The sequence below is a fragment of the Theropithecus gelada genome, chromosome 2 (assembly GCF_003255815.1).
Source record: "Theropithecus gelada isolate Dixy chromosome 2, Tgel_1.0, whole genome shotgun sequence".
Lineage (NCBI taxonomy): Eukaryota > Metazoa > Chordata > Mammalia > Primates > Cercopithecidae > Theropithecus > Theropithecus gelada.
The window spans coordinates 84,150,136-84,167,578 of NC_037669.1; the positions used below are offsets into that span (position 1 = coordinate 84,150,136).

Consider the following 17,443-nt stretch of genomic DNA (forward strand, 5'->3'; position numbering starts at 1 on the left):
GCTAATTTTTGTATTTTTAGTAGAGATGGGGTTTTACCATGTTGGCCAGGATGGTCTTGATCTCTTGACTTCATGATCCACCCACCTTGGCCTCCCAAAGTGCTGGGATTACAGGCATGAGCCACCGCACCTGGCTGAGGTTGTCTATTTATTTTAAAAGTCTCATTAGCACTTGAAGTATGATCTATTAATAATAGATACTGGGCCAGCTGTAAACTCGGCTCTGGTCTTCATTCTAATAACATGACCTAACTTCAGCATATGATATCAGCAGTAGTAGAGTCTAGATTAAGGCACTTTTTTTTACTAGGCTTTCTGTGCCTCTAAACATCCCATGAGTCCTTTCACCATACTTATTTACTTGTTTGAAAAGACTATGAACTCATCTGATTTCACCCAATGTTGAAAAGTGGCCTTGGATAATCCTCTTTTCTTCATGGAGCTAAAATAAGGAACATGTGTACATACCATCACTGGCAGACTATGCTGTCTCTGTAAACCTATCAGGGAGGCTTTTTTTTTTTTTTTTTTATAAGGAGTATGTAGTATCTTGTCAATGAAAACCAAATAAATCTATTAACTTAGCTGAATAACAAGCTGTATTTCTGGGATGCATATTATGAAATAATAATTATAATAAAAACAAAAGTGAATAATATCTTCCCCCATGTTTGTCATTTTGTAGTTTTCACGGTTTTTAGGCTAATGAATTTGCCTAATCTTATGTAAATATAAGATGCAGGACTGGATTTAGAATCTTGGTCTTACAACTAGTAATCCTGTACGCACTTATTAAAAAGAGACAAATAGTAATAACAATAAAAACAACAACTAAAATAAGCCACAGCAGCTAACTGCTAACTATTTGTGAACTTTTGAAAATCAGCATCAGGAAAGGAATTTTAACTCTCATAAGAAACAGGCAATCAAAATATATTTATTCATTTGTTTTGAGTGCTTCCAGCTGCTTATTACTCAGTTCATTAATTCTTTTTAAAAAATCTTAATAGCATTGGTTGGATAGTTCAAGAAATGTCATGAAAAGGTTTTTAACTGCTGTAAAAGAATCGTAATACAGTATAAAAGTGAAAGAGAGGTTAACACGAAGTTTTTTTTTCTTTAGCTATTTAAAAGCTGTATATTTTAAATGCTTTTCTCTAACAAAAGTAATGATTCATATTATCACAAATTGAAACAGGTATATGGAGTAGTTACTTTCTTTTAAAATAGGATTTCTGCTCTACATTTTTAAAGTGGAGATTAGGAAATTTAAATATTCATTACTTAAGCTTAAAAGGAAATTATTAGATAAATATACTCCTAAAGGTATATTAGCTCAGGATTCTCTTTCAGATTATTTTAATTATACTGAAAAAGTTTAATAATCTATTATAATGAAACACAGAGTGCATAGTAAATAAATGAAAATAAATGGTTTCTGAAAAATGTTGGTAAAAGGGAATAAACCAGTATCTGATAGTGTGTTGAATTGACACATTTTTCTCAAGCTTTTTTTTGTATAGTTGAGTTTATTTCTTAAATAAGGAAATCTTAGATTTAAGAACATGAAAGCAACTTTTTCCCCTTTATCCTCATGCTTAAATAATATGTTACATGCAAAAATATTATTTCTAAAATGATTATTTTGTCATATGAAATTTATTTTATTTATACTAATTTTTGAATTTTTTTTCTACTAAACCATTGCAAAGACTGTCAAACCTTCTAACCATAGTATTAGTATTAATTTTTCTAACCATGCATGATTCATTCAATCCCACAGTAGCTGTAGCTTGCTTGCCTTGTTTTTTCCCTGAAATTTTCAAAAAAGTATATTAAAACACAATAAATATCTGCTCCATGTAGCAAGACAGCAGAATAACTTAAGTCCTTATAAATTGTTAACATTTGATTATGTCACCGGTGGATTTTGAAGATACATACATATATGACTTATCTGAACTTTCTATGTTGAATGTGCACTGTTGTTAAACTACTTGTTTTTTCCCTGCCTGCTCTTTGAAGAAGTCAATTAGGAATAATGGGAAACAAGGGGTAGGCAAAACATTGCAGTGCAGTGTTATTTCTATCTGTCTGGGAATATTTCAGCCAAAAGTTTATTTTGGGAAAAAAAAAAAGCTGTAACGCACTCTCTCACACACAAACCCACAAATACTTTGGCTGCAAATTATTCTGCAATGTTGTTGCTGTGTTGTTGCCTGTCTTTTCTTGTGTGTGAAGCTGCCACCCACCCATGCATGTATTTGCAGATTCTCGTCTGTGTACTTGTTCATGAATTAGCTCATCCTCCTCCTGGTTTAGGTTAAATTTATTTAAGAGAATGAGAATTTATGGGTATAACTGTTAGCTGGAAAGCCCTTCCTCACCTCCAAGCCTCATTTCAAACTATGTTTCCTGCTGAAATTTCTCAGTGGGATGACATGTTCAATTATTAGTCAATCCGTCTCTTATATGTTATCTGGCTTTACATATGCCCTTGATGGTTCTTGGAAGATAATCTAATATCGTGTTGTTTTGGTGTCTTTGTATTGGAAATGGAAGCATTTTGTATGAATCACCTCCTTAACTGTGAGGAGTTGAATTGTCTTAGGTCTGCTTGTCACATGACCAGGAATAAAGACATCACAGTCTCCAACCCCACTTTTTTGGTGGAAAGAAAAGCTAAAAGTAGCAACATTTAATGGAACAAAATATCAGTAATTGAAGAAACTCCCCTGTGAAACTCTAATATTATTTTAAAACCAACATTGTTCTAAGGTAGCTGAAATGTATGATTTTTCTATTTTGCCTTTTCACTGACAATATACCCATAAATCTTGGTGGTGATTTTCTTTCCAAAGTTAATTTCTGGGCCATTGTTGACAGCACTATCTATTGCTCTAAATTGTTGTCTTAACTGCATTCTTTACAAATGTAATGTTGAAGGCACATAATATTGAAGATGACTCCAGGATGAACCCTGAGTTTGCAGACCGAATAAAACAGCTAGATAAAGAGGCGTCTTACTACCGCGACGAGTGTGGCAAGGCCCAAGCAGAAGTGGACCGGTTGCTGGAGATCCTCAAGGAGGTGGAGAATGAGAAGAATGACAAGGACAAGAAGATCGCAGAACTGGAGAGGTAAATTTTACAGTCATGTAAATTGTTGACAGTGAGAGAACATGGACTGCGTGGTTGCCCATCTCCGGTAATGGTGGATTTGGACTGCACGTTCATATTCCAAGTTAGAAACAAGTCATAAATGAGGAATATGGCCTGTGAAAGATGACATTTCTGTGGAATGCTAAGAATGCAATTGGCTTATCTTCTGAGGGATTATATACTTCTTCAGTGTTAAAGAAAATAGTGGTCAACTTTCTTGAGTGATGTCCATGATCTAGCATTTTTTCCAGTGAAGTGTGTAAGAAATTGGGGCTTTGACTACCCAAAACTTCAGTTCTTTTCCATCATAGGTAAATATTTATGGTTTAGTTTTGTCTTGATCAAACAACAACCACCACCACCACAACAACAACCGAAGAATATAGTTGAGAATTCTTCATTCAAGATAGGGGAAGAAGGAAGGAGCTCATATCCTTTGGATGTCTCTTGGCACATCACAACAAATTCATCCTGGAGGTTTATCTCTTAAGAGGACCTTTTAAATACATATACTTGAATAGGTCCTGCGTGATAGCAAATTCTGTGTAAAAACAGGGAGTGTTGAATCAGAGTATTTAGATTTTCGGATAAACCATATCCATATTGTATTTATGTATAGTATGAATGTGAAAAATAAGCTTGCTATCAATGTTTTTTCCTGTACTTCATGTAAGGAAAAAAAGCTTTCTGAAAAATCTTACATAACTCCATAACCTCTGCAGATTTCTTATTGGTTCAGCAATAAGGCAGAATTTGTCTTTCCCAGATTCAGTCCATATGGAAGAGATCACCAAATTTTGAACAAACGTGTGAATGTTAGCCAGCTTTGATCGAGATACTTGTGAAGCCCTAAAGGACTTCAAGACATACACAGAGTAGCTGTCTATCATCTTGTGGAAAGATCGTGGGCTTCAGTGACAGAAAGACCTGGGTTCAAATTTCGCCTCTACTTTTTGCCAGCTGTGCAGGCTAGAGTGCAGTGGCATGGTCACAACTCACTTCAGCTTCAAAGTTCTGGGCTCAAGTGATCCTTCTGCCTCAGCCCCCTGTGTAGCTGGGACTGCAGGTGCACACCACTACACCTGGCTAATGTTAAAAAATGTTTTGTAGAGATCAGTTCTCACTGTGTTACCCAGGCTGGTCTCCAATTCTTGGACTCAAGCAATCATCTGTCCTTAGCCTTTCATGGCCTTGAATCTTGTTAGAAGTGAGTGAATCTCTAAAAACCTATTCAAATGAAGCTTTGCAAGCAATTGGTCCCCAGGTAAATCGGAACATGTATATCATTATGAACAGTCAAATGCTAAAACAAATAAATTCTCAAGGCCAGATATGGTGGTTCGTGTCTATAATTCCAGCACTTTGGGAGGCCAAGGTGAGAGGATGGCTTGAGCCTAGGAGTTTGAGGCCAGCCTGGTCAACACAGGGAGACCTTGTATCTACAATAATTAGCCAGGTGTGGTAATGTGTGCCTATGGTCCCAGCTACTCAGAAGGCTGAGAAAGGAGGATCACTTGAGTCCAGGAGTTCAAGGCTACAGTAAACTATGAGCCACTGCACTCCAGCCTGGGGTCAAGACCCCTCTCTCTAAGAAAAGAAAAAAAAAATCTCAACTTTGTCTCTGTATTAAACAAATAGGTTAATTTCCAATAAAATTTCAACATTTTTAGGTATAATGTTTGGTGCATTCAAATTCCAAATCAATTAATATTTCTCTTCATAATTTTAGCATTAGTTTGACGATAATCTGATTTTTATTCAGTGTGACCAATTTTAGCAGTAAGTCAAGGATTTCATTTTTTCTGAGGTAACTGTCCAAAATAGATCTCTAAAGGGCTTAGTTTTAATTTTAAAATGTGGGGATGTTCTGCTAGTCTGCTGGTTCTTAAAACGCAAGGAGCACTGTGAGTTTAGATGGATCTATTTTGGAGCTACATTTTAGAACCAAAATTTTTCTTTAAAACACTGACATGAGATCACAGGAAAGTTATGATCATCATGTCTCTTTCATTGACTAGGAAACTGAGATCTTGAAAAGTTAAATGACCTTCCTGAGATTGGGCCTATAGTCAGAAAGTTGCAAAACTGTAATGTGGGTTTCCTGATTCCTAATCCACTGCTCTGAGAAGTGGTGAGCTATGTGGAGGATGCCCTAGATAATAATATTAATAATTATAGTAGTTTTATTTGTAATACTAGGGTATGTATATTGTATGTATATTCTGTGCTTCACTGTGTGCCAGGTACTCTGCTAAGCACTTGAGTTGCAATAATATATACCTTTTAGTCTTACCCACAATACAGAAACTATCATTATTCTCATTTTACAGATGAGAAACTATGATTTATACAGATTAAGTAACTTCCTCCAGGTTGCAGAGCTTATAAGAATCAAGTCGGTATTCGAACTCAGGGCTAACAGATGAGCCATTGAGAACAATCCCTTCCACTAATGGGCCAGAAGAAAGAAGCTAGTACAGCAGGACTAAACAGTCATGCAGCCAGCAGAGAGCCTTCCTGAGCAGACATTGCTGCTGGGCTGCAAGAGATCTACCTCTTTATTAGCATACAGGAGAGAAAGTGATATGCTTCATGTTTAGATGGCATTTTTTCTATACTAAACCAGCCCCCCAGAACTGTAATTGAAAATCAGGACAAGCTATTATAAACATTTACATATAAACAGCTTAATGGTCTAATTGGACAAACAGATCTTAGCTGGACACTATTGCCTTTAAATCATCAAGAATATTCAGATTTTTATTTCTTCAATATGGAATGCATTAAAGCAGCAGTGATTTTACAGGCATTTATCTTTATGCACTTTCTGCACATTTTCTTTATCTCTGCCTTTGTCTCTCCTTAAAGCTGATGCCTCCCAGGCACTGTAATTCATAAAACGTGTGGTGGGACCTGAGTCTGTCCCAGTTCTCTGCCTGCTCGTGTCTCAGGTCCAGCAGCAGAGCATTGTCTGGGAAATGTCTGAGCTCCAGCCTCAGCCCAGGCCCCTAAGGAGTTGGGGGTGGAGATTCAGAGGGGAAGTTTCTTGGGAAAAAGAAGGCTCAGCCTTGGCCTGCCTTTCTGAAGCATTATCTGCTATGCTACATGTGTATTCTGACAAAAACATCTTCCCTTCAGTTGTCAAGCAGCCTTTTTCAAATTGGGCAATATTGTCATTTGCTGGATAAAACTACAAAATTCGTACCTCACAATATTGAGAACTAGAGTTCTTAGCAAAGTGACATGTATCTCCATTTTGGAGCCATGGAGAAATGTTTGCAATAAAATTTGTAATTTTGAAAACCAAAAATTGAACGTGAAATAAATTTGTGGTCTCTAGCTTGTAATGTGACCTACCAGAGTGAGAAGACCTCTTTTAAAAGGAGCACATGTTCTAAAATATTCCAGAACTTCAATTGTATGCAACAAAAGGCACAGGGTTAGGAATAACTCAGACAACCTTGACACTGGCCCCCCTCTCTCTCAGAAAGCAGTATGTGTTTACTTTCTATTCTATTAATCTTCCCATTCCAGATAGCACATGGCTGGCATTTACACAGTGCATTTCCCTCTTAAATTCTATGTGAGTGACGTTTCTCATCAGCCATTAAAGGTTTTGGTTTTTAAAGTGCATGTTGCTCTAGTGTGGTCCCACGTGCAGTTATGCCTGTAAACTCTTGCATGGCCCAGTGGGGAGCTTCTGCCTTGGACTGCAGGCAGTTCAGGGAAATTTGCTACTAGGTGGGTGGTGGTCCTTGAGCAAGGCTCTGAGAGCTGGTCCAAGTTCAGCTGAAGTCTTTATTCCATCCCCAGTGTCAGATGTCACGTATATTACACAACCTAGTGGCTAATTAAACCTTAGAGGCAGTGAAATATGTAGTACTTCTGTGTCAGTGTCCATCACGGTCTCTGAATTTTATTTAAAGTTTCAGAATTAATCCTTTGGTGACTTAGGGGAAAGAGAGAGGTTAATAGAATCTGTCAAGACAGACCTGCTGCCACTATATTTCTCACATCCCGCCCATGGGAAGGAATCAGTTGGGTGACCTTTCATGTAATTATCTTAAATATGTAAGGGATTTTGTTGGTTTTTGTCTAGAGGATGAGAATACCCAAATTGAGCCCTCAATCACATACCTCCCCAATGCGGAGAGGAGGCTGGATCCCTGGGGTTCCACTCATAAGACATAACATCAGAATGGAAAACAGACTTCCACTTAATTATCTGGTTGGAGAAATAATATCACCAGACATTTGGACACTGAGAAATCATTTTAGATGCCTAAAAGAGCCTTATCTAAGTTTGAGGAAGAGAGTGTTATTTTTTCTTCTGATTTGCTCAATAATGTACTAACATAATTTCCTTGATGCCTTTCAGAGCTCCTTTCAAAACATAAACTTAAGTGTTATTACTATTTTTTAATTATGATAATATGTTTTAGAAGTTTCATGGTACATGGAAAAAACTTGATGCCAGTTTTATTTGTTTTGATATCAATGTGTCTTGCCGGGTAATTTTCACTTACATTTGTTAATGTATTTGAAAGAATTTCTTGAAGACAAGGGCAGATGGTTATACGCCATTCCTAGCAACTTTTTGGGGAAGGTCATGGACATCACGGACACCTTTGAGAGTTTGATGAAAACTAGGAGCCCTTGAAAGAGGCAACTACTTCTGAAATGTGTGCTTGCTATTTCAGTTTAAGATTTCCTAAGGCTTGGCCACAGACCTTGATTTAATTACCTTTGATCCAGAAGGATTTGAAATGGCAGCTGGGGCCAGTGTTGCCAAAGTCCCCACAGTGATCGTGTCCTGACAAAACTCTCATTTTCGATCAGTTGCACATTTATGATCACAAAACACTCGGCAGGGGGATTTCAGATACAAGGGATTATCAAATCAACACTTTCCCCATGTGGTTAATCTTAAATTTTCTCTTTTCAGTTGTATCATTGTAGTCAACACTGTTTTCATTTGAATGTTCTAGCTTAAGCTTTATCCTGAGGATTTATTTTATTTTGTTTTGTTTTTCCTTCCCATGTGAAATACCTAAAACTACTTTTTTATAGTATGGAATGGTGGGACCCCATTGAGCAGAAAGCTGGAAAAGTATTTGCTTACCCACTTTGTTTTTGCAAAGGACATTTTACAGATCAACAAAATGAATGTCCACTATGTGCTCCTGTAGAAGATGAATATGGTTTTTTTGTTTGTTTGTTTTATTTTATTTTTTTGCTTGACAATAGAGATTATTGTTTTAACCAACAAGAAGGGCATGCTAGATATTTTTATACAAACAGAAAGTATTAGAACTTGATATTTTCAGTAATGAAGTTGGAACTTATTTTTCTGACTGAAAAAAATTACTCTCAGCTTGGGAAGTTACTCTGTCCTTGCTGGGGAAGCTGATAGGTGGGTGGCATGCCACCAAAAGCCCTCCTCACGGGGTCTTTGATCATTGCTCGGTGCAGTGCTCTGTAAGCATCTAAAATGGAAATCTTTGAACCGAAAGCCAAATTGTCAGCTCCTTTTGGTTTTCAGGGATGAAGGAAAAATATCTCATAGGATGTATCCATCCAACTTACTGGTTCAAGTAAAAATCTTTCTGACATGAGCACTTACCCAGGTCTAATACCTTAGTAGTTTCCATTTCAGTTTATTAAATAATAAAATTTTATATGCACACAGATAGGAACTTTCTCTATAAATATTCCTCCAGAGAAGGGCTGATGCTGTCATTGTACTGTGGGAGCACACCTCTGGTTCCCATCAGTGCTTTCTGTAATTATACGTATCAGAGCAGATACCAGTTTCTTTGGTATGATATTTAATACAACAGCTTACAGTGTGTGCCCAGGGCTTTTGGGGGTAATATAAGATAAAAGTTTGCTTCGTTTGGTTATAAACCTGCTGATGTAACATCTGTTGGCTATATGTTTAAAACTAATGCATTTCCTTCCTTTTATTCTCTTTTGCTATCCCTTTTCCTTTCTGCTTATCCTCCAAATTGCTGCTCTCACCCTTGCTCCAATCAGCTTGACTCTCAGGTCAGTAATTTCAGTTTTTCTTCTAACTGCCTTTCCCTTCTAAGCTCAATTTATGGCTTGTACTTGTTTAACAAACACGTTTCTGAAATGGTTTTCCTCTGGCCACTGCATTTCCCCCACTCATTTCATTCCATGCCTTGGGAAGGTTTATTTTATGAGAAGGATGTATAGGTGGGAAAAGGCAAGGAAGACGATGGAAATAAGTCACTGTTGGATTATTTAATTCTATTTCTGGATTACAAATTCCATGAGAGAAATTTTCGTGATAATTCCCCAGTGCCTTTCTCCTGAGCAGTTCAGAAAATTGACTTCAGGATGATACAACATGGAGCTGTGGATAAAAACAAAATGCAGGATGCTAAATTTAACCTAGGAGAACAAAAGATCTGCCTGTGACACAGCAACTTAAAAGCTAAATTTAATAGTGCAAAATGTCCAGACTTTTCGCTTAATAAATCACTGTGTTCTGAAAGATTTATAATACTTTTTAAAAAGTCACTTTTGAAAATTATCAATGTGTTAGTAACATATTGTACACACATGTTATTTCCTGACATTGTTTCGGTCTTAACTTTCTAACTTCATTTTTATTAGCCATAAGGCATACTTTAATTACCTAGGGCATAGCATATGGAACCAAGTGTAAAACTTGATTCATTGTTGACTGTGTGTACCTCAATATTAAGAAATGAAATGGGCATTTTGTCTGAAAACGCATCCCAGGCTTGATTCCTCCAATGTAGGAGGCCCAAGCCAATAATTTCTTCTTGCTTAAATCAAGGATAACTTCTCTTTCCAGTAAAACATAGTAATATGTAGTGATTTCTTTATCATTCAATCAATGAGTTTACTATAAAGGATGCTCATTCTAGGATTTGAGGCTGTCTAAACTTCAAAAAAAGAAAGCATCACATCAATGTGGTAGTCAGTATAGTTGCTCTATTGAGAGGCAAGGGATATTATTTTCTTCTCTGTACACAGGGTCTGCAACCCTTTATTCTGCCCCATCACCCAAACCACCAGACCAATCCATTGACTACAGTACCAAGTTATTTCAAAACAAGGCATCCTGCTCATCTACTGATTTTGTCCCACTGCTGGCTTCCAATCCTGGTGGCTCATAGTCCTTTAATACTTCTTTGCCCTCTCACATACCACACTGGGTATCCCCCAAGAACTGCCTGAACTTCATCATGCTGCAGGAAAGCCTCATTCTCAAAAGTCCCTAGAGATCTGATCAGAGATTAAGAGCATGGCCCCCAGAGAACTGCTCTTATTCCCAAATCTAATGACTCTTAATTTACTTTCTGGAGCAGAACAAATCTGGTGCATCTATGTGCAGAAACACAGACATCATAATGGGCAGTGAGGTAGGGTGGGATGGGGGAGGCTTGGACACATGCATCCAAACCTTTTCTCCAAGTTTTTGATCCACTCACTTAATGAAGCTTCAAGCTTTTCTCCTTGCCCACCTTTATCCCCCTCCTTTTGCCTTCCCGTTGCTGCCCTAACCTGTACCTCTCAATATTGAAGCGCTTGAGATCCAGGGATCCCTTTTGCTCTCACACCTCAAGTTTCCTTTCAGGGCCTTTAGTTTTTTTTATCTACACTCTACTGTGGTTTTTTATGCTCTAGGAACTTTATTGTGTGGTAGCTTTTTTTTTTTTTTCTTCCTATTTCATGGTGAATGAACATGAACTCTGACTCTCAGAAGATAGGGCTGGAAGGGGTGATGGATGTCCAGTGATTCTCTGGACAAGGGGCAGGGTGTGTTGATAGGGTGTGGCAAAATGTACATGCCAAATCTAGTTGGATGAACTTAGGAGTTACATCAAGGTTCATATCATTCCAATATCATTTAACTTGTTGCCTCAAATGAACATGATGAAGAAAATGTGCAATCATTGTGAATAATCATCTCTGGTTATATTTTTAGCGTAGCAGGAATTGGGCAACTCTGCCCTCTTGGAAACAAAAAAGTCTTTAGAGTCCTAGAAGCTTTCTTCAACTTTGACAAGTTTCCAGAATTAACTGTGCTTTATTCCCAATGACTGCCAGGTTTACCAGTTAAAATAAAATAAAATGAAATGTAATAATTGAACTGAATGCAGAATCTCTGACTATGTACTTTCTTTATATGGCATGCAGTTGAGATACGTGTGTGTGTGCATATATGTGTATATATATATGTGTGTATGTGTATACACATATGTATTTTAGAAAAATCGCATCTAGTCTTTCTTACCATAGTTTGTGGTTTGCCCTGCACATCGCCACCTCCCAATCTGAAGTTTGGAAACTGCACTAACTCTTGAGACTTTTCTGTGTGCTGTGGACTCCATGGGAAGTTCTCCCTCCAACTACTTTTTCAGATGACTTCATTTCCTCTTCAAACTCTATGTAGACTCTTATGCTTAAATTCAGGTGGACAGATAGTAAGTACTGGGTTTGGTAAAATACAAGTGTCGCATTCCAAATCTGTTCAGGTCTCCACTCCAGTAAACTCCACTTCTGTCAAGAATGTCTTTATACACAAACCAGTGGGAAGCTGGAGAGGTTTATCAGGATCTCTGTATTGTACTCAGGGGAAGGGTTTACGTGAAACTTTTGTATTTCTAGTAACTATTTGTGAGATTAGCATGTGACTTATGACAGATGAGGTTATCTCCAAAAATGTATGCAGCAGTTGACTAAAAAAATAAAAAGTATCCTTTGGGATTCAGTTCAAAGTCCTGCCAGAGAATCAACCAAGTAAAACCAGAAGACACAGACTTCTCCTGGGCCCTCTCAGTCTTCAGCTCACTTTGGATCCCAGGTCAGCTGATTTCTTGTTTGGGCCTCAGTGTCCTCTCTTTGAGAGGAGGGAGCCATCTTTGGAACAAGTCTTCTGGGATCCTGCCTGCACGTGGGCATCACATGTTTGATGAAGGGGTTGTTGGTGATGGACTGTGTGCACTGCCCTACAAGCAGGCTCAAGCTGATGGCTGGCGCCTGGCAGCAGGCGTGAGCTCATTATTATAGAGTCACTTCAAACACTTGTACCAAAATAAACTCTTTGTGATGTTTCCCTAAAGCTGAACACTGTGTTTTCAATCCCTTATTCTTCTAGCAAAAGATGAAGTCACTCCTCCCAGACCTCAGAGGCCTGTTGCCCAAAGAAATAATGAAAAACACCTTTCCCAGAGCATCCCTTTAGTGTCCTGCAATTTGTTCTTTGCTAGGGGCAGTTTTTTGCCCCATTCCCTCCATAGTGAGTGCCCACTGTGTAATAGGCTAGGCACTGTGTGCTGGCCCAGCAATTCCAAAAAATACCTGATGAAAAATTGACCAAACCATTTAAGAAATGCTGTGTTACATTTTTTATATTCATGACATAGCTTGATGATAATAGTAATAGAAACAACTGGAGCAGAAGCAGCAACAGTAATACATTTGGTGTTAACTAAGTGCCAGCACTGAATTAATCACTTTTTTTTAGTGTTCTTTTTAATGTTCACTTCTCATAATAACTGAGGTTGGGACTATCATTTTTTTTTCCATATTAGGTAAGAGGAAACATGTTCATCAAAGTTGAACATTTTGCTAACTTTATACAGCTAGTAAGCAAAGGCATTTGTTTGTTTACCCCCTAAATCAATCCATTTTGATTTACAAATGGGATCTTTTGCCACTTCTGCTCCAGTTGCATAGTAAAAGCACTGAGAAGGTCTGCAGTAAGGAGACCTGTGCAGGTCTGTTCAATCCTCGGTTTTCTGAATATGGTGTTCATCGAATATATTCCATGAAGCACTCTGGGGAAAAACTGTCCTGCCAGCTGTGCAGTTAGCCTCTCCTTTCATTCTCAGATTTATCTGCTCTCTCAATGCCTCTGGTTCTTCCTGTACAAATTCTGCCCCTCCAAAGCCAGGGCAGGAGTTACCTCTTCCTCCAAAGCCTTCCCTGAGCCCGCTGACCATATGGACTCTGTGCGGTGTGTTATGCCACACATGGGGGGCGGCGGTTATGCTCTTGAATGCTGTTGAATAAAGGAGCACCCACTGGGTTTGTCTCACCCCACCCTTTCTTTTCTTTGTCTCCACGGAGAGTTGCTGGGGCTCTTTCCAGAAGCTGAGTTGTCTGCACTGGACGTCATTATCTGGCTTCAGACATGAGGCCCTGAGAAAAGATATCATTGGTTTTCTATCAAATTGGATGCTTGCAAGTTCAAGAAAAATGAAGACAAATAAAAGGAGAGGGGAAAAGATCTTCATCTGAACTTCTCTCACTTTCATTCCCTACTTCCTTCTTTTCCTCTCTCTCCCTCTCTTCCCCCTCCTCCCTCCTCTTCTTCCTTGACTATTCATAGAAATCCTTCTCCAAGTGAGAGCCTGTGCTGGCTGGGTGTTGAGGATATAGCAGCAAAACAGACATGATCCCTCCCCTCACCAAATTCAAAGACCAATACTTCCTGTAAGGAAGGATTTGGCCACTAAGAAAAATAATTTGTATCATTTATACTAATAATTGGAAAAACCAGGTTTCAGGTGTGCTTTTCCCCCTTTTTCCTGTTGGGGTTGAAGGGGTTATCCACAGGTCAGAAAATCATATCCTTCTTTAAAGCTCCCTTATACTAATGCTGACATTTCTGGTGAAGTGTCAGAAAATTTTATGCCCAAGCAAAACTGGTAGAAAGCCAGAAATCGGCTGATTTTGCTTTGGGTGCAAATATTTTATTGGGGATGGAAAAAAGTTGTTTTCCCTGATTTATAACTCCTGCAAACATAAAGTGGGTTCTATATTTAGAAATGGTTTTGAACCCTTGAGGCATAGCCAGGGATTGGTGCTTACACCTTTCCCATCCTGGCCTTGGTGGGACTCGTCGTGACTAATGTTTTGCTGAGCCAGCTTTGATTTATAGAACTAGTGCTTTATGCTGCTTGTTGTTTTTCTCTTTAGCTTTTGCTTGAGTTGCTGTTCTGGCACTCTATCTATACCCTCTAGAATGGTGAAGACTGAAGGAACACAATTGGCACTGTAGTTGAAACGTTTTATAGTTCAGTGTGTGTCTGAGATTCCCTGGAGAAACAACAACAGCAAAATTGAAGGATGGCCCCAGGTAGGCCTTATAAGTCATGACCTTGAATAAGAGATACCAAGTTGGTAAGAGTTAATCATTCAACTGTACTTTTTTCTAAAACCTTTTCTTTTCCCTGTTTCTCTCATCCTCTTGGCTGTTGGTTGGTACTACCATATGGATGAATATCAGCAAACAGTAAATCTCTCAAGATATGTTAGCTTTTTCTGTAAATGCTGAGAAGGGGAAGGAATTTTTAAAAAAATAGTTTCTTAGTATTATTATAAATCACTTTCTAGAAAAATAATATCTTACTTCCTTTATATGGCTTTTCTTATGAAATGTGAATTCTCTCACTTCATTATGCACAATACTAGCTCAGGTTGTAGAGAAACCCAACCATCCTGTGACTGGACTTTCTTCCATATTGGGTGAAGGTGCTTGGAATTTCCACAGTGTGTAGTGTCACATTTTTGTGAAGTCTCCATTTTGGGGGAACCTGTTTAAAAATGAGTGGGCACCGTGTATGTTTGTCTGAGGAAAATACATTGTTGTTATGTATAACAAATGCTTTTGACATTTTATTTTTGTGGAGGATTTTGATGATTTTAGTATTTGCTGCTCTCTCATTTTACTCTAGATTCAGAGTAATATTAAGCTAATTAAATATGAAAAATAGAATAGAACCCAGAAATCGGCTGATTTTACTTTGGGTACAACTATTTTATTGGGGCTAGAAAAAAAGCTTTTTTTTTTTTTTTTTTTTTTTCTGATTTACAGTTCCTGCAAACATAGTGGATTCTGTAGAATTATTTTTGCATCAGAACTTTAGTTTTAGAAATTGTAGACTGGGTTTGGGGATGGGAACACATTTTCCCTTGAAGAGCCTCTATGGTTCCTTAAAAAAAAAAAAAAAAGGAGACATAGGGTCTTGCTCTGTTTCCCAGACGGGAGTGCAGTGGTGTGATTGTGGCTCACTGCACCCTTGAACTCCTTGGCCCAGTGGTGCTCCCTCCTCAGCCTCTCAAGTAGCTCGAACTACAGGCCTACCACCATGCACAGCTAATTGAAATGGGTTTTTTTTTCAGAGGTGGGGTCTCACTATGTTGCTCAGACTGATCTCAAACTCCTGGTGTGGCTCCTTTTCCAGTCCAAGAACAGTGAGACTCATACTTTAACTCCAGCTTGCAGATTGACCTTCTCATCCACCTTTTTTTGTAGATTGGTAGCCATGTTAATATAAGTACCTCTCTTACTGGCATATACAGAGCTGTATGTACAATAATTTATGCTTTCAAGTAACTTTTTTCAGTGAAAGGTGTAAAGTGTGTGATTCTCACAGTGTTTTGAAGGAATGTACTATTTCTAGTGAGATTCCACCATAATTTTGAAGACATAGTGGTGAATATTAGCAACTCTTGAGACATTTTAACCTGGGATGAATGCAGGATTTCATACATAAAATTGCTTGGCAATTTTTTACTTTAGGTCCTGGGAAAAAATCCCTTTTTCAAGTTTTGAGAACATAACTACCACCTGTCTCACATGGGACCATGAAGTAACAAAATAGTCTCTCACCAGCCATTGGTGTTGGTCAACTGGAATATTCCTGTGGCTGCAGAGATCTTGATGTAATGTGTGAGTTGAAGTGTAAGAGAGTGGTTTTAAATTTAACTGCAGAACCCTCTGCTATTTAATCATATGTCAGTTTGATGGTTCCAAGGACAGCATGATATGTTGCTCACAGATAATTACTGTGGAGAGAATGAGTTGGTTATAATAATGAATAACTGAAGAATCTTCTGATAACCTACAATGAATGGGCCTTGGTGAGAAACACTCACTGGGTAATTGCCAGATAGGTGTCCTATCGCCTTGCTGAGTGTGGGTGCTCTTCTGCCACCTAAATACGCAAAGCAGGGGCTTTTTAGGGATTCCTAAGCAGATAAAGAAGCCCTGTTCTAGGATTTCATGTGTGTTGTCTCTCACAGACCTATTATTAGTTTATATTAATATGTCATTCACAGTCCAAGTTATTCAAGATGTTATCTATTGTTAGAACATTCAGTGTAGAAAATTAAATAGACCAGCTCCTGAGAAACAGCATCACCATTGCTATAGCACTTGGGACACAGTACTTCCTGTCTTTAAGCCGATCTCTGTATCTGTAAAGTGGAGACAATTATATTATAGCTTACCTCTCATGGGCATGTGGTCGAGATGCACACTGAGCATGGAGCACAGTCCAGGCACATAGGAGACGCTCAGTAAGTGGCAGTGATTATGTATGTGACGAAGATTTTCGTGCCAAGAGTAACAGGTGAGAGTAGGGAGTTGATACAAGAGAGAAGCTGGCTGCCTCCATTGCTTTTCTAGTTGTAAAAACCTGAGTTTCCAGAATAAAGACTTTAGACATTTTCTCCCAAGCCATTGAGAGATTTTTGAGGAAAAGGTTGAAAACAGCATCCTGCTGCATGCTTCCCCTGACCCCAGGGATATGAATAAGTAAGCATAGAAAAATCAACTTATGCTTATTGAAAAGTAATCTTTATATATAAATATGTGAACTAATTCATGCAATCCTTGTTTGTCCTATATAGGGACTTATGTTAGATTTTCCTGGAACTAGAGATCCAGGATTCAGCTACTGCCTTTCTGTATTCAAGTATAAAAAGATCTGATATTGAGTTTAGAGGATGGGCTAAGTATTTAAGGGTGTTCCTTACACATTTATCTCCTTTATTCATTAACTTATTTGCTTTCATCAAATAGTGATGGTATGTCTGCTCTGTATCAGGCACTGGGATGTAACTAGCACTACACCCAGAAGCAGCATCGTGAGAGACAGAAGCAGATCCATAGTATTTATAACATGATATCTATGCAAGTGGTATAATGTAATTCACACTTTTCTACACCTTGGCTTTTTTTTCTTAGCAAACTATTTTGGAGATCTTCCCATATCCATACCTAAAGGCTTTCTACTCTTTTTCACCTCTGCATACTATTTAATTGTGTCTGTCTCCTCTTGAAGGACTTTTAGGTTGTTTCTAGTTTTTTCCTCTCATGCAGTCTGCTAGAATTAATCACTTTGAATAGACTTAATTTCAAATGTATGTGAATATATCTGTACGATAAATTCCTAAATGTGGAATTGCTAGGGTAATATGCTTATATAATT

The 17,443-nt window shown here is 38.1% G+C and overlaps 1 protein-coding gene across 3 annotated transcripts in view; it reads left to right on the forward strand.

Annotated features, from left to right (window-relative positions):
* The window catches only part of ERC2 (ELKS/RAB6-interacting/CAST family member 2), a 970,915-nt gene that overhangs the window by 485,181 nt on the left and 468,291 nt on the right, over positions 1–17,443 (forward strand). For all 3 annotated transcript variants that reach the window (XR_003118096.1, XM_025375698.1, XM_025375697.1), the window contains 2 exons: positions 2,947–3,140; positions 9,198–9,209. Coding sequence is in view for 2 of the 3 variants with exons in the window: in XM_025375698.1 (XP_025231483.1) it covers positions 2,947–3,140; positions 9,198–9,209 (206 nt within the window). In the remaining variant the exon portion in view is untranslated. The remainder of the gene's footprint in view (positions 1–2,946; positions 3,141–9,197; positions 9,210–17,443) is intronic.